The following is a 25,368-nucleotide window of genomic DNA, read 5'->3' on the forward strand; positions in this document are numbered from 1 at the left end:
GGCTTCAGATAGGACACAGTCACGTATGTCTCTCCTGTCTGAAATCCTGGAGGTGCTTAAATGCTGCCGTGATAGATTCAAAGACATTAATGTCTTGCCAGGAGGATGCAAGGTGCAGTGTTTTTTTTGTTGTTGTCTGCTGCCAGGACTTGTGTGATGGCCTTTTCCTGCTCCAGGACTCTCTCCATCTGCAGTCGAGATCCCCACCGTGTCGAGGATTCTGTGATGATCTCGTGGAGGATCAGGCTCAGTTTATCCGCGCACATGCGCACATGTATGGTTTTCAGGTTGTGGGAAAAAATACTGCTGGTGTTTCCACCTTTTTGACGAGCACAATGCGTCGACACAACTTACACAGTACTGTTTGTTTGGTCGAGGTCGGACATCTTAAAGCCAAACCAGTTCCAAACGGCAGAGGAGCCCCCCTCCCCCTTTTTTCCCTGGACCAATTGTTCGTCGTCCTGCAAAAATCAACCTCGATAGCGTTATTTTCCTTGTCTTCATGCTTGCTTGATTTTTGGACACTGGCTTACGAACGGAGTTTACTTCGCTAAACGTTTGCTTACTCTGCAGTTGCGTGTGCTTGTTTTGTTGACTTTGATTGGCAGGCAGATTGCATGTGACCTCCATGCTTCTACTTTTTTGCTTTGCTAAAAAAAAAAAGAGACTGTTTTTAGTAAAAGATAAACAATTTGAACTAGCCCACTAGGCTGTATCACTCGACATTTATTCATTTATCACGATATGGCAAAATCCATATCATGGCACAACGTCATACCAGTATTCACATTCATACCGGTATACCGCCCACACCTAACTCAAAGGGATGTTCAATGTCAGCTGTTTTTATTTGTACCATTCTACCAATGGGTGCCCTCGCGGACCTACCTCCAACTTCCTTCATCCTGGGCACAGAGACATACAATTTGTATTCTCACGAGTTCATCTGACTCAGGGGAAGCAGATAAAGGGCGTCGTGGCCAAAACCCTGAAGTATCCCTTTAATCTGATGGGACACCAGGAGTTACATGGCTCTCTGTCCTTGTTGTATATGTGTGTATTACCGTGCTCATTTGGCCTATAGGCCTATCTGCACTGTTACCGAGCTATCATCCAGAGCTACAGTATCATCCATCTGGCCCCTCAGTGCAAGGCATTAAGCGTTAGGGAGCCTCACTAAAATGGGTCAAAGCCGCTACCTGGGTCAAACGCAGGCACACAGACACACACACACTCATGCATGCACACACACACACACACACACACAGACACACACACACTCATGCATACACACACACACACACACACACACACACACACACACACGGTTGGACCCCCACCCCTCACATCGCAGGTTGCGTTCACTATCTCTGCAGTACTCGATACTACCTAGATTTAGAAGATCACGTTGCACTATGTGGCTTTTCACTGTGGAGAAATAATTAAGTTATAGGTCTCTGTGGGTAGATAAAAGTATCTGGATGGATATGAAAAGATGGAGGGTTAGTTTTGTGTGTGTGCGTAGATGTAGGATCAATAGAAGCTGTGTGGGAGTTACCCTGAGCACAGTAAATCCCGGAGGAGAGGAGATGTGTGTGAATAATTGACTCTCCAACCATGGGTTAAACTCACCCTGTCGCTCACCTTTCTACTAGCCCCATAAGAATCTGGCTAGTACACAGCCAGGTCGCTCAAGATCCAAGGCGAAATTTGGACTACCGACCAGGTACCCAGGACGTTGGGAGATTACGGCAAAACCAGCCACTATGGGCAACAGTGAGCGCTATTACCATCAAGTGGGCTTGCGGTGTGTTGCTAGGGTGCTGGGGATGGGCGTAAGCCGCAAGTACCGACTCCGAGGGTTGCGTGTTCAATCAGTGCTATGCACATTTAATTTAAACCATTTTGAAATGTTTTCCTAACCCTTACCTTAACTATTCTGAATGAATGCCTTAAACTTAATGTTTTAACCCTATTCCAAACCTTATGGACAAACATTGGGTATTCTGAAGTGAAACTGTGAGAGCTTGTTGCTAGGGCAACCACCCAGTGTTGTAGTCGAGTCACTAAGCCTAGAGTACGAGTCGAGTCCCATGTCCTCTGTGCTCGAGTCCGAGTCGTGTAACGAGTCCCTATGGCTGAAGTCCAAGTCCGAGTCACCAATAGTCGAGTCACCAATGGTCGAGTCACCAATGGTCGAGTCACCAATGGTCGAGTCACGAGTCCATCAATTTATAGTTGGTGTTATTATGCAATTGTTTCTAGTCCCCACCAGATGGCGGTATATCTCCAACTAATTTACTAATCATCACTACCTCACAAGTTCTACTCAACCTGTTTTAAACTACTTAATTATTATATAAATGAATGGCAAGTCAGGCTCTCGGCTACTTTTTTGTAATCACCCACTAACATTTTTGTCATTTTTATTTATTTATTATTGCATAGTGAAAACTAAAGGGAGACTTGTCAGAACCTGGCTATGGGATGCAGGAGGGGGGGGGGGAGTGGGCGGGAACAGCGAGAAAACGCATTCAAAGACACAGCCTACTTTCTATACTCAAGGGGTGAGAGAGACACCTAGCTAGACTGTTGTTTTACTATTAAACTGAATACTAGTATTGTTTTCAATTTCGTACAGCAATTTGTGCTTCTTAATGGTTGTTACGGGAAGGCAAGTGAGACACTTGCGCGATGTGTAGCCTATGATCGGAGATGGAGTGGAGCCTGCCTGCCTGTCTGCTCACACTCATCGCTTGCTCCCCCGCGGCTCACCAGTTGATGTAGACTGTGTGTGCCCAGGGTGTGGCTGGCCCTTCCCACTGATAAAGGACAGAACCCTCGTTGCTCTGCTCACCCAGTGCTGCTAATATTCTCCTCATCATAGTCTCGAGAAGGAGAATCTAAGTCACCAAAGGTCAAGTCCCAGACCGTGAAACTGCAACACTGCGGCCACCACAGATACACAGAAAGTAATTGATGCACATCCATCCTACAGAAAGGTAATTGTGTAATTAACTAAGTATACCTGGAATAACCTGTGTGTGTGGCCTTAAGTCAGCCTCATTTAGAGTACAGCGGGACCATTGTTATTGAACCAAAGCCCTAGCCCCTATAATTGCGGTGTAATTGGATCACATACTCGTCATTAACACTATTTACCCAACGCCTGAGCGTGGCATTCAGTGTGTACTGTACATGTGTTTGTTTTGCTTAAAGCTCCCCAGTGACCGCCAGCTGTATAGCTGTTTAATATCGCACCGTTTAATAATCATCATCATCATCATCATCATCATCATCGTCGTCGTTATTACAATGGGGATAGTCCTATAGCTTAATGTACTGTGTCATTAGGGGTTGTAGAGGGAACACGATACGTAGGCAACAAGACGGGTAACACTAATGAGTCCCCTATTGTTGCTAGTTAACAGGGAAAGGAGTTCATCTGATGGGACACCAGCAGAGGGAATGTAGTCGGGGAACAGGGTCGTGTTCATTCGTGCACACCGTAGCAAACCGTTTTGCAAGAGCTTCGTGTTGGACATATTTAAGTAGTCCCTCGCCGTTTCGGTCCGTTTTCATCCGTCTGGTTTCTTTTTTTTTTTCTCCGTCCTTGCTATTCATGTTATTTTGTTACTACATTATAATACATTCAATAATGCTGGCATAATGACAAATACTATCTAGTGCTAAAGTGCAAATTCTGGTATTGAGAGGCTTTTGTTGGTAGCTGCATTGCAACCAGTCTGAGAACACCTCTAGTAAGGAACAATATGTTACAGGGAGGAAAGCAGCTACTAAGCCTGTTCCATTAAGAGTTACAACTTTCAGACACAGGAGGCACACACACACACACACACACACACTAATGCACACACACCAAACACACGTGTGTAGCATGCCGCGTCCTCAATATCCCGCTGGCTTTGACGAGGAGTGACAGTCTCTCCGATTGGAAATGTCAGGCGCCACCTTAACACTCTCCGTCTTCCGTTTCTTATCCCCCTTTTTAATTGTTCATTTGTTACGGCGTCCAATTATTCCGCCTTCCCCTCTCCGCCGCCTCACGTTCCACCTCTCTGTTCGCTAACTCACTCCCTCCCTCTCCCCCCCCCCCCCCCCCTCCCACTCTCCCTCCTCCCGGTCTCTATCCGTCGGGGCAGTGAGATGAAGCAGGAGCTGGCGGAGGAAGGCAGTAGATGCTCCATCCTCTCCAAGCAGCACCGCTTCAACGAGCACTGCTGTATCCGCTGCTGCTCTCCGTTCACCTTCCTGGTCAACCCCAAGCGCCCGTGTCTGGACTGCCAGTACAACGTCTGCAAGACCTGCCGCACCTACAGCAAGCGGGAGAAAGCCTGGCTCTGTACCGTCTGCCAGAAGACCAGGTCAGTCTACTACGGTCTGAATCCTGTCTATCTCACTGGATGAATGAATGGATAGAGAGAGAGCGAGAGGGAGGGAGAGACAGGAACACCAGAGTGAGATGGGGAGACTAGGGGGAAAGACGGGAGCCGAGGGAGAGCAGAGGGAGGTAGAGGGGGGGAGCGAGAGAGGCAGATAGCTGGGTTGGAGCCCGGGGAGAGAGAGGCAGATAGCTGGGTTGGAGCCTGGGGAGAGAGAGAGAGAGAGAGAGGGATGGAGGGAGAAAGAAAGGGCAGGGAGGGAAGAGTGAATGAGGTGGATACTACACTGCTGTCGCTGTTACTACAGTCTGTCAACGCTGACCAGAGTTAGTTAGGAGTGAAAGAGAGGGAGGGAGAAAGAGAAGACGGGCAAAAAGAGGGAGCCCGGGGAGGAGGGGGAGAGAACAGCGCGTCGTGTCGGAGAGAGCTCTTGGGAACGAGGGGAAGGAGGGGGGGGGGGGGGGGGGGGGGGGGGGGGGGGGGGGGGGGGGGGGGGTGTAGGTTGTGAGGAAAGGAGAGTGTATGAGGTGAGAGACGGAAGAAAGGTGTTTTTGGGATGCTGCAGCCAGGTGTTGTCCATGTTGTATATGTCCGGAGGAGAGACTTTGTGTGTGTGTGTGTGTGTTTGTGCATGCTTGCCGTCATAGCACAGACAAACTCCGACACCAACATGAAGCTAGACTAACCAGGCTTCACCGTATTGAGCTGCGTTACACTGGGAGGGTGATGAATTGAGCAGAGTATGTTGTGTTATACGGGCTATACTCTATACTAGGAGCTTGATGAAAACCAGAACACTGCTTTTCAAGGGTGTGTGAACTGGGTGGGTGGAAAGCTGTTTGTCTGTGTCTTCACCTAAGTGTGTGTAGACTTCATATGATATGTGTTTGTGTCATGTCATTTATGTGTGTGAAAGGGGATATTTAGTCAGTCGCAGAACTAAAAGCATTCAATGGAAATGTCTTCCGCATTTAACCCAGCCCTTTTGAATCAGAGGGGTGCAGGGGGCTGCCTTAATCGACGTCCGCTCCAGCGTCACACTTTGTTGTGTGTGTCAGCCTTCTGGGTGGTTTTAGAAACATGGATGGAAATGCCTGAAGGATGGCCCAGTCAGTCTTCTCTACCACCTGAGTCGCTGACATGGAAAACTGTGTTCCGTACCATCTATGACAGTGATATCACAGTGTGTGTGTGATGATGGAACATGCCAAGGCGTGGTATAGAATTAGACACGTAGCCCCAAACTGGGTTTACGAGACAAAACTGTTGATTTATTATCCATCAGGGTGGAGGTTGGTTGGTCTTTCTTTCTTTCTCTCTTGCTCTGTTTCTCGCTCCCCCCCCCCTCTCTCTTTACTCCCCTTGTCACTCCCTCCCTCATCCCCCCTCTCTCTCCGCCCCCCCCCCCCTTACTCCCTCCCTCCCGCCATCTTTATCTCCCTCCATCCCCCATCTCTCTCCAACCCCCTCCCTCTCTTCCTCCATCCCCCATCTCTCTCCAACCCCATCTCTCTCCAACCCCCTCCCTCTCTTCCTCCATCCCCCATCTCTCTCCAACCCCCTTCCTCTCTTCCTCCATCCCCATCTCTCTCCAACCCCCTCCCTCTCTTCCTCCATCCCCCATCTCTCTCCAACCCCCTCCATCTCTTCCTCCATCCCCCATCTCTCTCCATCCCCCATCTCTCTCCATCCCCCATCTCTCTCCATCCCCCATCTCTCTCAACCCCCTCCCTCTCTTCCTCCATCCCTCTCCAACCCCCTCCCTCTCTTCCTCCATCCCTCTCCAACCCCCTCCCTCTCTCTCTAACCCTCTCTTCCTCCAACCCCCTCCCTCTCCAACCCCCTCCCTCTCCAACCCCCTCCCTCTCCAACCCCCTCCCTCTCCAACCCCCTCCCTCTCCAACCCCCTCCCTCTCTCTCTAACCCTCTCTTCCTCCATCCCCCTCCCTCTATTCCGTCATCCCCCTCCCTCTCTTCCTCTATCCTCCATCCATCTCCACCCCTCCCCCCTCTCTCTCTCCGCTCCCCTCTCTCTCTCTACCCCGCCTCTGTCTCTCTCTCTCTCCCCCCCCCATCCTTCCTCTCCCTGATACTACCCTAAGGCAAAGGGCTGTAGCTCCCTCCAACGTGTTGAGATGAGTAGAGACTTTGAGGCGTCCAGCTCTTTAATACGCTCATTACTGTTCAGAGTCACTGATATAAATTATACTAAATGCTATCATAATATCAACAACCATCATGATGGGATGTATTACCGCATAAGACGGCCTCCATCCCAAATGGCACCCTATTCCCTGTGTAGTGCACTCCTTTTGACCGGGGCCCATAGGCATGTTCTTAAACCGCGTGTCCGTACTAAACACGCACGAGAATAACAGCATCGATTCGATTACGGTCAATCCAGTTGCTTGTGTAGCTGAAGCGATTTTTGCCGCCGTGCAATTTAAAAGATCAAAGCCCGCACTCTCCTTTCTCTCTTCGCTCATAAGTACTTCCTGTTGGTCCAGCACGGGTGCGAACATTTGAGACGCGGATATTTCTCACACACTGTTGACAGCAGTCGATGTAGCTATCATTCGGTACCTCTCCTTTCCATTATCTGCAACAAGGACAAGAGCGTCCATCGTTCCCCACCGTCTGGGGAATTATCACCCTGATATACTAGTCAACTGTAACAAACGACTGCCATAAAAATCCACGGCTATTTCACCACCTTGCCTGATATCAGGCCGTCAGACCTGGGTTTTTGGCGGTTGGCTAGTGACCTGCCGCTTGTGGGCTGCTTATATTTCTCCTCCCCATTTAGCGCGGTACTGTAGTGTATTGCTGGAGGTGTTGGACCGACTGCATGTGTGAAACAGCCTGTCCGTGTGGCTGGCTGTCTTCTGGACTGCACGTCAGCCGCTCCCACAGCCTCGCAGAAAGAAGAAGGGTGTATGAAATGGAGCCCTGCCAAACTGTTCCAGGGCTTCAAAATGCCTGGGCTTTTTCATTTGAAAACCCACGTTGCAGTATTTACACAGTAGCTATTTCTCTCCTGATTACATCAATTGGTAATGTGAGTTTGAGTTCTAAAAACATACGGGTTGATTTACACCAAATTATGAGTTTGCATCGCTTCACAAGCATTCTCTGTACACAGTTTATGCTCGTCCTACAGGTGTGTGCATCAGAATAATACCCAGACTTCATTTTGGCTGCTATCGTCTTCACCAGGGTCGTAATTCCTTCGTGCACACCGTAGCAAAACATTTTTTTTTTTTACAACAGAAAACCGAAACAAGTGTTTCTTAATGGACAAGTTCAGATAGTTCCTCCATGTTTCAGTCTGTTTTCTTAGACCGCTGTGCTACTCGGGAGCCCTAAGGCACTGCACCTCAGGGTTAGAGACACCCTGACACTACAGACACCCTGGTTCGAATCCAGGCTGTGTCACAACCGGCCGTGATTGGGAGTCCCATTGGGCGGCGCACAATTGGCCCGGCGTCGTCCAGGTTAGGCCGGTGTAGGCCGTCATTGTAAATAAGAATTAGTTCTTAACTGACTTGCCTAGTTAAATAAAGGTGACGTACTTCCGTTTGGTGCCGAATGAATACGACCCAGGAAGAGATGTACTGGAGCTGAGACCTAGATGGTGTCAGGCAGGTAACTGGGCGGGCCATGTGGAAAGGTAATCAGATTGATGCTAGCTTCTTCTCCTGTGAGTCTTCACTGTAGTGACAGGCCCGTCACACTATCTGCCTGTAAGTCCCTGAACTCACACACTAGTATACGCACACATGCACACGTACTCACACACACACACACACACACACCCGTACCAGTCCTCAATGACCAGGTGCATTGAGCGTCCCAAGCGTGACCGTGTCTAGTCTGGTTATATTAACCGGGCGGTCCATCCCTCAGTTCATACATACACACACACACACACACACACACACACACACACACATACACACACACACGCGGTGGTTGACTGGCCAGTTTGTCTTTTTAATGAGAAATACAGACACGCGTCCTCACTGTCTGGGAAGCCTTTTCCTCCCTAGAGTCACAGACACACAGACTTTTAATACCTCCCTTCGGGAAAATGGCAGAGAGACAGAGATGTAGAAAGGCTGGTGTCATGACAGCGAGTGATGCGAAGCCACAAACTGCCTCCCCGTTCTCCAGCAGAGCAGACACTCTGGCGAATGAATATGAAATCCTCTTTGTCATTTCCCCCCCCCCCCCCCCCCCCCCCCCCCCCCCCCCCCCCCCCTCTGAAGTTGCCGCGTGCTGCTCTCCCCACATCCATCTGTGTGAGGAAGTCGCCGTTCTCTCCACATTTTGCATTTCAACCTCATTCCCCGCTCTCAATCGGACTAGATGGACCCACTCTGCGTCACTGTAGAGCAGACTGCACTGAATGGAGAGTGTGGGTTTAGGTCTGTGTGCGCAAAAAGACATGACGTTTCTGAGTATTGTCATTAGGATATGGATTGCGTAACGTCACCCTGAAGTAGCCATGCAGATGTATATGCGTGGAAGAGATGCATTATGTGATCTATCGTAGCATGCAGACATGCACGCGCATCTTTGTGATGAGCAAAAGAGCAGCCGATGTGATTTGGTTTAATCTAATGGAGAAGAACATCCTCGTAGACTAACGGAAGTCGACAGACCGACTACTTCCGTAGTTGCACCCTCTTCCCTATATGCAGTGCACTGCTTGTCAAAGGTAGTGCACTAAATAGAGAATGGGGTGCCATTTGGGAGACTAGCAGGCAGTCCAGCTAGTTGAGAGCAGACTCTCTCCGCTCAAATGTAATCATGTCCTTCTCCGCAGCCCCAGCATCATCCCCAGTACCCATCTTAAAGCTTAAAGGCCATGGGGTAGATAACAGACTGTTCATCTCCTGGGTGGGTGTGTATGGGTGTTTTCAAGTGTGTATGTTGCACTGACCTGAGCAGTTTCAGTCTATCTATTGAGATGGAAGCAGAGCGAGGGGAGGGGGGGGGGGGGGTTTAGAGACTCACTCTATTTCCTTTCCCAATAAGCTTTTAGTCAATTGAAACGGTTCGGGCCAATTGCAGAGTGGAGCTGAACACTATACCTGCAGCCTCAGTCCACTTGAGTTAGAGCAATAATTATCTCCTCCTCTCTCTCTCTCCCTTTCCCGTTCCTCATCTCTCTCTCTTTCTCGCTCTCTCTCTATTTCCTCGGCTTTCTCTTGCTCGCGCTCTTTCCTCATCTCTCGCCATCGACCTCTTTCCCCATCTCTTTCTTTCGCTGTCGTCCTCCCTCTTTATCACGGTCTCTCCCTCGCTCCTCTCCTTTAGACTCTTCCTGTCTGACATGGTAGCCATTGACCAGAGAAGACGGGTGGAATTGTCAGTGCTCGTTTAGGATACAGTTAACAGCCCGTACTTCAGAAATTGAAACAGCCTAATTCACAAACCTGGTTCATTTTTACCAATTGAATTCGTGCAGGAACTTCCTCAAAACTAATTACAGCTGAACGCTCTAGCCTAGAGGCAATCTTCCTGAGTGTGTGTGTCAGGTACGTACGTGTGCGTGCTCTCTGTCCTCCCTGGAGTTCTCGTGACTGTTGCTCTGTTGGCCTCATGTGTTCTATCAGAGTCTCTCTGTAGGGGCTCAGGTGTGTATCTGGAGCAGGTGATAACCCGCTGGTGTTACTGCTGCCAGCCAAACAGGCATCCATCCGCTCTGGCAGGTGCCAAGCCAGTGTGTGTTTTTTTTGGTTTGCAGTGTGTCCGCGCTGTGTGTGTTTGTGTCACCTTGCAGAGATGTCTGACTCATTGTTGTGGGATAATATAGTGGTGCCATGGTTTCTCTGTCAGTCTGCAGGCCTCCCTGGTGTCTGTGTGTGTGACAGTGTGATACCCAGAGAGTCAAGCCTCTGCCACTCACAGCTGTGGCCCCAACTCCATTGTGGCTCCTGTTGTGCCTCCGGTTTCACCAATTCAGCATTGCGAGTCAGGAAACAGACATCGTGTCTGCACTTGTGCTGTGTGCTCTGACGCCCGTTGTGTGTCCTCAGGTGACTTCAGTTGTATTAGTTCTGCACAGAGAATTAATGGAGCTCTCCACGTGAAAGGGCACTTTCAGATGGTTCAGTCTGTGAGCGGCTGGGCCTCCCTGTTCACACACGGGCGATTGGGAATCTTGTGATTCTTAAATCAGTTTATGGGATACCAGGACGACTGCTAAGCCCTTGTTGTTTTATGGGTTAATGGGAAATGATTTTAACTTGTATTACTGTGAGACAAAACATCTACACTCTCAAAAGCAACTGTGCAGAGTGTTCCCGAGGTTGTGGATTCTGCTCGTCACAAGTCCTTAGTGGGAGACCAATCGAAACACAATTTTACCAGAAAATTACCAGAGTTCCCTGCGCTCCACAAAAGCCGCAGGGAACTACTACTTCAAGGTCTCAGAGCAAGTGATGTCACCGATTTGAAACGCTATTTAGCGCAAACACCGCTAACTAGCTAGCCATTTCACATCCCAAAGAAGACTGGAAGGGGACCCAGTCCTTCTGGAAAAACTGCATAAATGTGCTCCCAGCACACATATTCTATTGGCTATCCAGTTAGCTTTATATGTGATCTGTACTAGTGTTGGCATCAGAGTCTTTTGGTCTCTCTCCAACCCCAGATTGCTGTATCTCATATCCTGCTGCCGTGCTGATCGGCCCCGCTGAAGTCTGTCTCCAGGTGATTCAACCGAGCTGTGATTGGCAGATCAATGGCTCGGCTCTCCACCTCTTCTCCTGTACTTCTTGTTTTCACACTGGGAGGTCTTTGATGCGACTTGTGCAATTACTCCTCTCTCTCATGTAGTTTCATCGCTCCATCTCTCTCTTCATTTGTGTTCTCGCTTTCTCTCTCTTTCTTCCTCTCTCTCACATGCCTCTCTGATAAATAGCAAGCAGGGAGGGAATCCTGAGGTGCTGCTGGGTTAGAATTATCTCTCTCTCACTCGTTTTTGTTTTGTCACTCCCTTGTTTTCTTCCTCCCTCCCTGGCTCGTGCAACAATCTTCCCGAGGGCAAGGCGGTTCCATCTGATCCTGTGCCACAGTGCGCTCTCCAGCGCACGACCCAAAGTGAGATATTGACACCTCAGCGTTCATATTCACCACGCATTCCCTCCCTCCTGCCCCGAGAGACCCCTTTGAAGAAGGAGAGAGCCAGGGAGAGTAGAGAGAGAGCTGGAGGGAGAGAGGGGTAGGGAGAGCGAGGTAAAGATAAGGAACGAGAGAGTGGGTTGGAGAGTGAGTGAGGGAGACAGGAGGGTAAGGCAGGAGTTGATCCCCTTCCAATGAAAACATTTCCATAATTGCATAAATCCCTTCCCTCATCACCACAATGTAGCAGTTATGAGTATAATAAGTATTCACTCTCCCTGCTGCACTTGGGCATGCCTGTAGGTCCTTATCAATAAAACGTCACAATAGGGTGCAGAGCGTTTGGATTAGCCTGTTTTCGGGGGGGGGGGCAAGGATACCAAATAGTTAGACAATGTATTTAACAAGGACAACTGCGTGCCGTTGGTTGTAATGTCATCACCTCTCGAAGAGCTGAATTCAGAACTACACATTACCGATTATCCCATGCAAAACAATTGCGCACATTTAGGTCAATCATCACGGCAAGTACGTGCATGCTTTTCATGATCAGAAGGCTAAACATCAGCTGATCACGTAATTTTCAGATACGCCTCACCATATCGCTCAATAAGCAGTCCCCATTAATTGGATATTTGAGTGATGTAAAAGTAAACTATACTGTACTTGACAAGTATGGGTGGTTTAGGTTCATTTTCCATCTTTTGTGCGCAATGCCTGCCAAGCAGCAGAAGGGCGCATTTGCCGTGGTACCGTTAGTTGATAACGTTTACCTTGCAAACTACGGGTAGAAACGTTGTACAGTTGGCCAAACGTATAGCGGTAAAGTAGACCTAATGCCTACCTAGCGAAGTTAGCTAACATTATACCCTTTTCAACATAGTTTTTAAGAAATTATTTAATCACGATTGCTGCTGACAAAACACGATAGGCGATTGATTGATGGGCCACGTCAAAATGGCTAGCTAGCTAATAACAGATCACGTCAATATAGCTAGTTAACAAGCTAGCTTTCAGGGGATAAACTAGATGGCTATATCCAAATATTGTTTGATTTGCTTTCCATCGATAGTGGTGATGACAGTCGTCTGACTGGCAACTTTACCAGGACGAGGACTTGCCGATGTCAAGGTCTTTCCAAAAGCCTAATCTCTGATGAAGAAAGCTAAATCATGTTGTTTGCTTAGCTAGCTAGGTACACGACAAATTGATAAATTACCTTCACGTATCTGGAATTGCATGAACAATTGATGTTTACTGGTCATGAAAAGCATGCTGTCACTTGCTGTATAACTCTGATGATGATAGAGCTCAATGTGCGCAATTGTTTTGCATGGAATAATTTGACATTTGTACTTCTGACTCTGCTCAATAGGGGATGATATTAAAACCAAATCATTATAACATTTATTTAACAATCCCTTGAAACAGGACATAGTTGTCAATGGAGCCAAATCGAACGTAATTGTGATGTCTTATTGAAAATGACCTAAAGCGTACAGAGAGACCTTGTGGCCGTTTTTGTCATCTTACAATTGGTCATTTTTCAGTTGACTGAACTGGGCTAAATACCTAGAAATTCTGGTTCTGTGGCTAACAGTGGGTTTCCACACTCGAGATGCACCTCTATCTCACACACATACAGTGTATTAGGACACAGACACGCACGCATAGAGCGGAGAAAGGCAGCCTACACACTCATGGATTTGTTTTCTTCTTCCTGGAAAGTGAGGCATTGTGGATGCATAGCAATTAGCTCTATATGCTAATGCTGATATCCCACTGTCCCAGGTGTGTGTGTGAGTTCTGAGACCCTTTAATTGCTGTTTATTTTAATCTCCCTCTCCCCTCTTTCACTCATCTCTCTCCCTCTCCTCTCTCCCACCCTGATGCATATCAATGATTCTGCACAGCTCCAGGTTTGCATGTCATCTTGGCTCCACTCCCATTTCTCACCGCCGTGTGTGTGTGTGCTAGCCTTCAGAGGTGAACTGTTGGAGCCCTGTAGCAGCTGGAGTGATTCCCTTGTTGTGGAGCCATGCATTTTGAATTAAGGTTATTAAGGTTATTTTTCCTGACTGGCTATGGATTTGTGGTACTCAAACCAAGTTTGGGGTGCTTTAATTCACGGCATAAAATCATCAAGGGAATTTCCAGTTTTGTTTACTCCCAACTACCTAAAACTTCAACTTATCCGAAAGCACTATATTTCTGTATTTTTGGTCACAGAGAAATGGCACTGGCACAAGACGGAAATGTAAGTGACTATTGAGCAGTAAATGTGTCAAACAGCTATGACTGCACCTGTCTATCAGTGTGGGGTGATATAACCACACATTCACCTGTCCTTAGGCTACTTACTGCCCAATCTTGGCTGCAGATTCACAACAACTACTACTGCACAATGTTCAGTTCTCTACTGCTAGCTGTATCCTAGTTCTCACTGCTGTTTGCCGTTTTTGTTTTCTAACGGTATGCAGGCAGCAGACGTTTTCTGGGCGTCCTCTATTTGCAAGTGGAATTGATTTAATAATTGTTCACACCCAGCTGCACATGTTTATTCATCGTAGAGTCCACGGGGCCATTTGGTGGTTAGCGACATGAGGCTTCCCCTTGCCTCCCTAATAAATCACCCACCTTGCTGTATTTCAATCCCCTCTTCCTCACAGATAGGCCTATGGCATTACTATTGTTGATCTTTGACCCCAAGCAATCAGCTAGAGTGGGTTTTTCACATTAGACTACTGTATATGAGGTTTCTAATCTGTCAATGGAGGGAGTGTATCCCAAACCAAACCCATGCAGAAGTAATGTTTGTATATCATAGCAATCTACTGCTATGATCTGAAAAAAATCAAATCAACTGTAGTGATGTAAAATCTGACCATGTTGGATTGCTAACAGAAAGCTTGACGCCTACAAGTGCCTTCTAGTGTGTAATTTCCACCTGCAGAGCAGTTGCTTATTCATTGTGTTGTTTATGCGCTCTCCAGTCCCATCTAAACACATTTAGGCTGTGTCTCAAATGGCACCCTATTCCCTATAAAGTGCACTACTTTTTGACCAGGGCCCGTAGAGGGGCTATGGTCAAAAGTAGTGCACTACATAGGGAATAGGGTGCCATTCGGCACAGAACCCTTAGTATTGAACATTCCTGAAGTTGGAGGGAATCACCATGGACACCTTTTGCTCAGATGGTCACCAATAGCGACCAGTGCAATTTATACCAGAACAGAATCTTACAGCGCTTCCCCCTATGACCACGTTTACATGAATGATACAGAAGTGTCTATTCATCACTTTGGTGATCGAATCTCCACATTTCACACACAGCTAGAACAGGGTTTTAAAAACATGTGTAGATACAGGGCCATCACAGGATTCGGGCATTAACCCCAATGGAGGCTTTTTCCAATATGGCCCCCAAACATCTCAATGGGTTCTTATTGGATCCATTTCGCATGAACATACCTGTATGAAATAATATTATAAACTGGTTGGTTCAAGCCCTGGACGCTGATTGGCTGACAGCCGTGGTATATGACAAAACATTTATTTTGTACTGCTTTTACTTTTACTGCTTTTACTGTATTATTTCTTTGGGGAACTGTGGGGGGATCTTGGAGGGCTGGTGACCTGGCGGTTGGGAGCTTGAGCCGATGGCTGATAAGTTGCTGGTTCGGGTCCCCGTTTATGACCTTGTGGGAGATCTGCCGATGTGCCGTTGAGTTCGGAGTTGACCCTGGTTGCTTCAGTGGGTCGCTCTGGATGGGAGTCTGTTAGATGACGGAATTCAATGTAAATGTTGAGCGTCTTCACTGCAAGTAGACTGTAAGTTTTAATATTCCATAAAAAAAACATAATTTTAATATAATCCATACAAGGTAGAAGCTGAATAAACTGCATGATCGTTACACAGGTGCACCTTGTGCTGTGGACAATAAAAGGTCATTCTAAAATGTGCAGTTTTGTCACACAACACAATGCCACAGATGTCTCAAGTTTTGAGGGAGCATGCAATTGGTGTACCGACTACAGGAATGTTCACCAGAGCTGTTGCCAGATATTAAAATTTGCATTTCTCTACCATAAGCCGCCTCCAACATCGTTTTAGAGAATTTGACAGTACGTCCAACTGGCCCCAAAACCGCAGACAACATGTAACCACTCCAGTACAGGACCTCCACATTAGGCTTCTTCACCTGCGGGATCATCTGAGACCAGACACCCGGACAGAAGATGAACCTGAGGAGTATATCTGTCTGTAATAAAGCCCTTTTGTGGGGACAAACATATTCTTATTGGCTGGGCCTGGCTCCCCAGTGGGAACTGTGGGGGGGGGGGGGGGTTCTATTATTGTAGAATAATAATGAAGACATAAACACTATGAAATAACACCTATGGAATCATGTAGTAACCAAAAAAGTGTTAAACAAATCAAAAATATTAGTTTCTTCAAAGTAGGCACCCTTTGTCTTGATGTCTTGATGACAGCTTTGCACACACTTGGTATTCTCTCAACCAGCTTCACCTGGAATGCTTTTCCAACAGTATTGAAGGAGTTCCCACAAATGCTGAGCACTTGTTGGCTTCTTTTCCTTCACTCTGCGGTCCAACTCATCCAAAACCATCTCAATTGGGTTGAGGTCAGGGGATTGTGGAGGCCATGTCATCTGATGCAGTACTCCATCACTCTCCTTAGTCAAATAGCCCTTACACAGCCTGGAGGTATGTTGGGTCATTGTCCTGTTGAAAAACAAATGATAGTCCCACTAAGCGCAAACCAGATGGGATGGCATATCACTACAGAATGCTGTGGTAGCCATGCTGGTTAAGTGTGCCTTGAATTCTAAATAAATCACTGACAATATCACCAGCAAAGTCCCCCACACCATCGCACCTCCTCCTCCATACTTCACGATGGGGAACCACACATGCGGAAAGCATCCGTTCACCTACTCTTTGTCTCACAAAGACACTGGGGTTGGAACCAACAATCTCAAATTTGGACTCATCAGATCAAAGGACAGATTTCCGCCAGTCTAATTAATGTCCATTGCTCGTGTGTCTTGGCCCAAGTCTCTTCTAATCGGTGTCCCTTAGTAGTGGTTTCTTTGCAGCAATTCGACCATGAAGGCCTGATTCACTCAGTCTCCTCTGAACAGTTGATGTTGAGATGTGTCTGTTACTTGAACTTTGAGGACGTTTATTTGGGCAGCAATTTCTGAGTCTGGAAGCTCTAATGATCTTATGCTTCGCAGCAGAGGTAACTCTGGGTCTTCCTTTCCTGTGGCGATCCTCCTGAGAGCCAGTTTCATCATAGCGCTTGATGGTTTTTACGACAGCACTTGAAGACACTTTCAAAGTTGTTGAAATGTTCCTCATTGACTGACCTTCATGTCTTAAAGTAATGATGGACTGTCGTTTCTCTTTGCTTATTTGAGTTGTTTTTGACATAATATGGATTTGGTCTTTTACCAAATAGGGCTGTCTTCTGTATACCCTCCCTACCTTATCACAACAAAATGCATTCCCGGTGACTAACTCATGAAGATGGTTGAGGGAATGCCAAGAGTGTGCAAAGCTGTCATCAAGGCAAAGGGTGGCTACTTTGAAGAATCTCAAAAATAAAATACATTTTGATTTGTTTGACACTTTTTTTTGGTTACTACATGATTCCATATGTGTTATTTCAGTGTTGATGTCTTCACTATTATTCTACAATGTGGACAATAGTAAAAGTAAAGAAAAACCCTTGAATGAGTAGGTGTGTCCTAACCTTTGACTGGTACTGTATATCTGGCACAGCTGGCTAATTTGGATGTGAATTCTCCATCACTACAACCATTTTAAGGTATTATTGGACATGCTAGAATTGTATTTCTCATGCGAAATTGATCAAATAAGATCTTATTGAGTTGTTTGGGCCGCCATATTGGAAAAAGGCTTCTGTTTATGTGGGGATCCTGTAATGGGCCTGTGTCTACAAATCTTTTTAAAACCCCGTTCTAGATGTGTGTGTGAAATTTAGTTCCCTCTATTGTCAAAGATATACAATCCCAAAAAATAGCTGCCCCATTACATGGACTTCAATGGCTAAGCTTGTCAATGGCACAATTAAAAATAAAATAGTTGTACCTGGTGTCTTCAAAGTTGTTTTAAATTATGTATCATTTGAAAGGTACAGTAATATCATGACCTTTTCAGAACCACTTGTCAAACAAAGTTCAAAGAATGTATCAGGGTTTAATTTTTTAAAGTATTTTATACAGATCATTCTGAAATGTACCATAGAGGGTCAAAATTATGTTGACTTGAGCATTCTTGAACATGAACCTGACTAATATCTGAGAATCGAAGCTTTCCAATGAAATGTGTTTAAAGAGTATACGTGAGGAGTAACTGACGTTTGTCATCGGGTAAAATCCCTATGGAAGAAATGCGTGGATGAAGGAAAGTGTCGTAACACAGAGACACAGGACATTTGATTGCTGCTGCGTTCTTGGCTAGGTCTCCCTTGCAAAAAAATACTCTGTGTCTCAATGGGCTTTTCCTGGTTAAATAAAGTTTCTTTTTTTTTCACATCGTCATCCCAATTGAGCCCGACGGCTCAAATTTGGAGGTCTGGCTCATGGACGAACACACACACACACACACACACACACACACACACACACACACACAAGCTATTTTCCATATCTCAGTTTACCACAATCCTCCTCCCAAACATCCTTGTTTTGTTAATCTGTCACGGTTTATAACGGGATTAAACAACATGTTTACCGTTTGCCTCTTGGAATGCAACCGTACGAAATGGAGCGGAATGTAATTGTCAGGTTTGCAAATGGCCGCCTAGTGCCTGCATAACTTCATTCTGAGTTGTCCTTGTCCTGCTCTCAAACAGATCTGGTGTTGCCCAGCCAATCTTCCTATCCTATTATAGAAATAATTTGAGTGGGCGATTTCTCGGTTTGTGCGCGTGGATGCTGTCCCTCCATCTGTCTCTCCTGTGGCCCTCTCTGAGATGGGACAGAATGCACAGACAGCCAGCCACAGGGACTCTAGTGAGGGAGAGAGAGGCAGAGAGAGAGGGCGAGCTCATCCTTTGTCGTCAGTGACGAGAGGGAGCGTACGAAACATTTACATAAACGTACATGCATGGGATGTCTTTTGAGACGGGAACTCTCTCTCAGAAGGCCTGTGTTTACAGAGACAAGGTAGGGGAGGATGCAGGTGTAATCTCAACCGGGACTTCCTAATGGTGATTCAACCATAATGGAACACTGCTCCATTTGGAGAGAGAAATTTGCATGGTTTCTACAGCTTGTCTGGTGCAGTCATTGATCCATCCTCGTCTGTCTCTCCCAGTCTGTTTATTGACTGCGCTGAGTGAGTAGTGAATGAACCAGGCTTGGCTATGGACTGGCAGATAGGCTTGCATCCCAAATGACACCCTATTCCCTACATAGTACACTATGGGCTCTGGTCAAAGTTAGTGCACTATATTGGGATTAGGGTGTCATTTGGGATGCAGATAGAGATGTCTCTGAGCATACAGGACATGCCAGAACAGACTCAGCCCCTGTGGGCATAGATGCGCAATCATATACACACACACACTAGCGGCCATTCGCTGCTTGTCAGGACAGCTCAGGACATGGGCCAAGCAGACTGATGAGTTAGGCCTCTGAATGACTGCTGTCTTATGGACGAGTTAGAGCCAGACAGGAAATAGAATGAGTCCACTCTATATCTCTATCTGACACAGGACTGCATCCTAAATGACACCCTATTCCCTGTTTAGTGCACTACTTTTGTCCATGGCCCATAGGGATTAAGGTGACATTTGGGACATACACACAGATAACATTGGAGCTGGAATTCACTGTCCATGTTGTATCAATTATTATAAACTGGGTGGTTCGAGCTCTGAATGCTGATTGGCAGAAAGCTGTGGTATACTGGTATTACAAAACATTTTATTTTTACTGCTCTAATTGTGTTGGTAACCAGTTTATAATAGCAATAAGACACCTCAGGGGTTTGTGGTATGTGGCCAATATACCACGGCTAAGGGCTGTGTCCTGGCACGCCGTGTTGCGTCGTGCATAAGAACAGCCCTTAGCCGTGGTATATTGGCCACGGACCACACCCCCTCTGGCCTTACTGCGGCTATATAATACAGAACTCCAAGAGACCTCCGTTTTGTGGTCAGTTGCCAGTGCCTTTTTATTGCTATTCTATTTCCCAAAGAATATGGAGTTAATATGCACCCAGATCTGTTCCATTGCCAAGGGAGATAGTTTGAGATTCATGCAGAGGGAGGAGCAGAGGGTTACCGACAGCGAGGGAGGGAGCAAATGAGAGAGACCGGGAGCGAGAGAGTGGAAAGAGAGGCAGGGAACGACAGAGAGGGAGAAGTTGTCCCCGTAGTGTTTTTGGCTTGTGGCTTGCATTGTGTGTATAACTTGAAGGAAAGTGAACCCCAGGGACTCGGGAGGCCACAGTCGGTGCTTGTTTGGGAGAAGCGGACATTTTGTCGGTTTCTTAATTGGCAGGGCTGCAGTGACGTGCCTGCGTTTATGGGCCTGTTTTTGGCAATGCCTCATGTAAAATGCACTCAAATGACTGGAGAATGTGGGCTTAGGATGACGAGCGTCGAGGAATTATTCTGATGGGAAGAAGACACACACACACACACACACATACATTACATCTCTATTCATTCCTATTATAGATATGCTTTTATGAGTAATACACACACACACACACACACACTGGAGTCTTTCTCTGTGAGCGAGTCCATTGAGGGAGTATTAAAGTGTTCTGAGCCTGGACCAGAGAAAACACACTCGTCTCTGCAGGGCACGGCGATTCACTGTGTGTTGGTGGAGCAGCTCGATACGACTGAAGTTGGAAAAAGCTGCTTTGTTAAGAGGGAGCCGAGAGCAGCGAGAGAGGATTGTTTAAAGCACAGCTGAGTGCTTTTCTCTGTGTGTGTGTGTGTGTGTGTGTGTGTGTGTGTGTGGACACGAGCCACAGTACAATAGCTTATGATTTACACTTATATGTCCCGCACTGACCATGTAACATGAGCACAATGATAATCAGTTTTCTTGAGAAATGACATAGATACACTAACACACTGTCGGTGTGTGGAACCTGTGAAACATCTGGCAATGAAGTATTTTCCGTTTGATACGTTGCACTACCAGCAGCATGCAGACACGTTACAACCCTGACGGTGGTGGGTTTGATCCCCGCCCTCGTCTTTTCTGACCTTCTCTTCTCCTGGCCTGTCTTACCCATCTGTTTCTACATTGTCTAAATACATCTGGAGAAAAACCGCATAGGATTCTAAAATCAGTGGGGTGGTTTCTAACTGGGATAGATAGCATCCCTGACCCCCCCCCCCCCCCCCCCCCCACAGCTGTTTTGAAGGACATTTCCACTCTGCGACACAGGAAGCCACACAGGAAGTTCATTGACAGCTACCCATCATGCCTTTGGGCTTCAGGAGGCAGCGCTCCACTTCCTACATCTCAGTCTGTCTTAGGGTCATCTAAACGGTGATGCTGCCAAGTGATCTGGCCAGATCTCAGAGTTTGAAGGAGTTTAGCCTTGGATGCTCTGATAGTGGATGATTCACCTGATTCATTTCTAGGCCTGCCTCACATCCAGGATGCGCATAATCCCCTAGATGTTCCCTTTCTGGTAAGAAAGCACTTTTGGCCGACCAGCTGGCTGGCTTGTCAGGCAAAGGGCTTGCCTTCAAAGGGGAGAATAAAAATGGTTTGTTACCCGCGGAGTGAGCGAGGGCAGAGGAAGATCACTTGAAGGAACTTTAGGTGAAAGATCGCTAGCTTCTGCGGCCACTCTTTCTCTCTCTCTCTTTCTATCCATCGGTCCGCATGGATTACACACACTGGGAATTATGGCAGCGGTGAAAAGAGGCTTAACGAATAGGAGAACTGGGGAGAAACAAGAGGAACACATGTCCCATGCATCAGGGATGTGTGATATTGTCCCCATGACCTCTGTCCCTGTCTCTCTCTCTGTCCCTGTCTCTCTGTCTGTCTCTCTGTCTGTCTCTCTGTCTGTCCCCCTCTGTCTGTCCCTCTCTGGTCCCTCTTTGTCTGTCCCTCTCTGTGTCTCCCTCTCCTTCTCTCCTCTTTCTAAACTAGTGATGATGCTGACAGTATGTTTAGGGCATGGCTGTCATGTTAGCTCCCTGTGTTCACCAGGCTCTTACAATTGGAGACAAAATGTCACCTTCAGTATGCACAGTTTTCCCCTCTCTGAAGGGGACATTATGTGTCTACATGGTAGGTACCAGTATATGGTATCCCCCACTGTATGTCCTACAGAAGGTGCCATTGCATCAAAGCATTGGGCATGTGGTTGGTTTGTCCTTCCATCCAGAGATGGTACATAACATAATTCATTTAACATATCTAATTTCCACGTGTCACGGTTCTCTCTCCTGAGGATCCTGAATCTTGCCTTTTCAACCTGGTAGTTATGTAATCTCAGATCCTTTTTTAATTCCAGCCAGTATTACATTTTCCGGCTAAGGTGTTTTGGTTTCAGGTCATTTTTTATTCATATTGACCTCTGACATGACCTTTGACCCTAGACCGCAGTCACTGCCTTCTTGCTTGGTACACCCACTGAAAGACGTTTCCATGACAATTAGTTTTGTTTACACAATGTTGTGTTAATAGATAGCTTTCAGTGTCATGTAGTTTGATACACTGATACTGATACCCCCCCCCCCCATTTTCTCCATAACACCACACAATTGAGGCAGAGTATTTGCCCACATGATAAAGCATGTATTTAATGTATAAAAAAAAATGTCAACAGTTACTGCTCTTTTTGCTTGGTCGGGCAGAATAGATTTCCACTTCTTGAGTGACGTCGCGCTACAGGTTCAATGCAAGGTCCGAGACGGTTATGCAGGGGTCTTCAACCTTGTCTTGCCCAGGGACCACCGCCAAGTCAAACCGGCCACCCAGGGACCTCCCCACGTGATTGGGATTGGACTAGTCTGCTGTATTAATAGCGTGTCTGTGCTATCGCTTTTATAATGTGTTAGGAGTGGCCATTAATTTGTTTACACCCTCACCCCCCCCTGTCTCTTCCAGCTTCTGCTGTGCTCGCCTCATTAGATGTCATAGCTCTAAACAAGGCTAGCGTAGCTCGCGGCTACCATTAGCCACACACTACGGTTGGCCGCGTGCTGAACGAATGGGAAGAGGCAACAGAGAATGTTGCTGTCGTGTATATCTTCCTTACACAATTTTGTCTCCGTTCTGCGCCGCTTGCTTCATCGGATGCTAGCTACACACACACACACACACACCCACACACGTAAGAGTACACACACTTCTCTCACAATCTCATACACTGTCCAGCCTCTCCCAGACCAGTTGTGATAGGTACTTTGGAAGGAGGCTTTTGGCTTCTACAATCCCATTCATATTAACCCCCCCTTCTCTTCTTTATCTCAGACCTCCTCTCATTTCATCTTAAGTGCCTTGATCTAAAGTTCGGATTGGGCCCAATAGGAACAGTTTGTCCTGTTCTGCATCCCAAATAGCACCCTATTCTCTACATAGGGCACTACTTTTGGCGAGAGCCCTATGGGCCCAGGTGGAAAAAGTAGTGCACTATATTAGGGAACAGGGTGCCATTTGGGATGCGGCCCCGGGCTCTCTCAGCTGCTGCCATGGCCATTTGCAGTGCTATGGGGTCTAGGGAGAGGGGAAGAAGGAGTGAGAGATGAACTTTTGGGTGAGAGAATTGCCTAGCGGTGCCTGAGCAGAAGTGAGGATCTGCTGCTCCTATATTTAGACAAGTGAGTTAAGTTAGCAAGACGGAACACCCTGGACCTTCTAAACTGGCCGGGGGGGGGGCGCGCACATGCGTGTTCATGTATACAGACACACACACACACACACAGATAGGTCAGAGGTCCGCAGCTAGAGGGGCTCAGTGCTGTTCCAGTCTGCCTCTTCACCATGCTTTATTTACATTGAGGGGCACAATAACATTTGAAATGTGTTAGATTTGATCTAAGGAATGCCTAAATGTGATGGCCTTCAAAATGCCACTGCTTGTGATGGCTTAGCATGCATTCCTTTCTTCGGGGTGAGGTTGAGCTGTCGATCGTCTGTCAGTGTCAGTGTGGTTTCCATTCAGACCGGGAGTGGCTCGTACTGCCTCATAACCAGTGGTTAGTGATGGACTTGTCTATGTCTCTTAATACACATGTACACACGCATACACACAAACACAGTAAAAAGAAAGAAATTGCATAATATGGGATGGGAGGGTATTTATTTTTCATAGAATAATAGCACTTCTAATGTACTTACCTGTGTTATTATGAATAGCTGCTTCCAGGCTCCGACCTGACCTCCTGATGTGTTAGTTTAGAGCCAAACAATATTACATAAGGCTTTACACGATTCAGACATTTGCAGAACTTCTTTTGTTTGTGGAAGAAATAGTCTGATGGTGACCGTTTTGACCTTTTCTGTTGTGCCGCGCTCATAACCGCCTGGTTATGATTCCAATCACAGTAACATTATGTTTGTTCAATTGTAGGTTCGTGTGGTTGTAAATGGAATTGGTTTTATTGAATTCCGTTTCCACCCAAACGTTTAGATCTCTGTGTAACATTTCTTGTAAAGTTTTCTGTAATCTTTGTTTGAAAGATGAAGGGTGGTTCCCACACAAAAGGAGAGAGAGAACTTCAGAAATTCCATTTTTTTTTTTCAATTTAAAGTTTTATTAAGTTTTCTTGTTTTTCATTCAACCAACAAAACACATTTCACATTCACAGATGTGACAGGCTTTAAAAAAAATAAAAGAATAAAAAAAATTAAAATAATAATACTTTTGAAAAAATAAAAATACAATTAAAATGAATGATAAAGTCAAATAAAAGCATTTATTTTTCTTAATCTATATATTTTCCTTGGTACACATAAATATATACGTACATACATACATACGTACATACATACGCACATATACATACACACACACATATACGCACACGTACTCAAAAACTAAATAAAAAAAAAAACACTTGCAGCAGCACTATCAAGGTTCTTATCAGCTATTTCAAGCATTCGCTGAGACGACGGGCCAATAATTCGCTTTTAGGTTTTACAGTATCTTATGTATCTGCGCATTTCCCTAGTCACCCCTTTCACTCTGTCCAGCTTGAAATATAGTTGAATAGTGAAGACCAGAGTCTATCAAACTTGGGCTGTCTCTTGTGGAGGTCATAAGTGAGCTTTTCAAGAGGAAGAAAGTCAACAATCTGGTCAATCCACATTTTAAATGTAGGAGGGGTATTTGAGGCCCACAATATAATAATACATTTCTTAGCAAAGTATGTAATAGTCATGAGCAAATTTTCTCTGTCAGGATCAAGAACAAAGTCCTGCTGGGCATTAAGAAGATAGATACACGGGGTCATATCAAACTGTACCTCTAGTATTTTCTGTGCAGCAGTATGTACAGATTGCCAGAATCTGGCAATCTCCCTACAGCTCCAAAATACATGCATATAGGTTCCACTTTCAGAGGTACATCTTTTACAGTTAGGAGACATATCTGTTTTCATTCTATGGAGTCTCAAAGGAGTATAATAAAATTTGTACAAAAATTTGTAATTAGATTCTTTCATTTTTACACTGGTAGAGGAGCAGTATACCCTGTCGCAAACCTCCGCCCATAACTCATCACTGATAGTCAGACCAAGGTCCTTTTCCCAGATTATTTTCAAAGGAGTAAAGGAGGAGCTTCCTTTCTCAGA

At 46.2% G+C, this 25,368-nt stretch overlaps 1 protein-coding gene across 3 annotated transcripts in view; it reads left to right on the forward strand.

Annotated features, from left to right (window-relative positions):
• Positions 1 to 25,368, forward strand: part of LOC110535611 (rab effector MyRIP) — a 153,270-nt gene that overhangs the window by 82,657 nt on the left and 45,245 nt on the right. For all 3 annotated transcript variants that reach the window (XM_036935342.1, XM_036935344.1, XM_036935343.1), the window contains exon 3: positions 4,164 to 4,385. In XM_036935342.1, coding sequence (XP_036791237.1) covers positions 4,164 to 4,385 — 222 coding nt within the window. The remainder of the gene's footprint in view (positions 1 to 4,163; positions 4,386 to 25,368) is intronic.

Source organism: Oncorhynchus mykiss, chromosome 11, assembly GCF_013265735.2.
Source record: "Oncorhynchus mykiss isolate Arlee chromosome 11, USDA_OmykA_1.1, whole genome shotgun sequence".
NCBI classification, from domain to species: domain Eukaryota; kingdom Metazoa; phylum Chordata; class Actinopteri; order Salmoniformes; family Salmonidae; genus Oncorhynchus; species Oncorhynchus mykiss.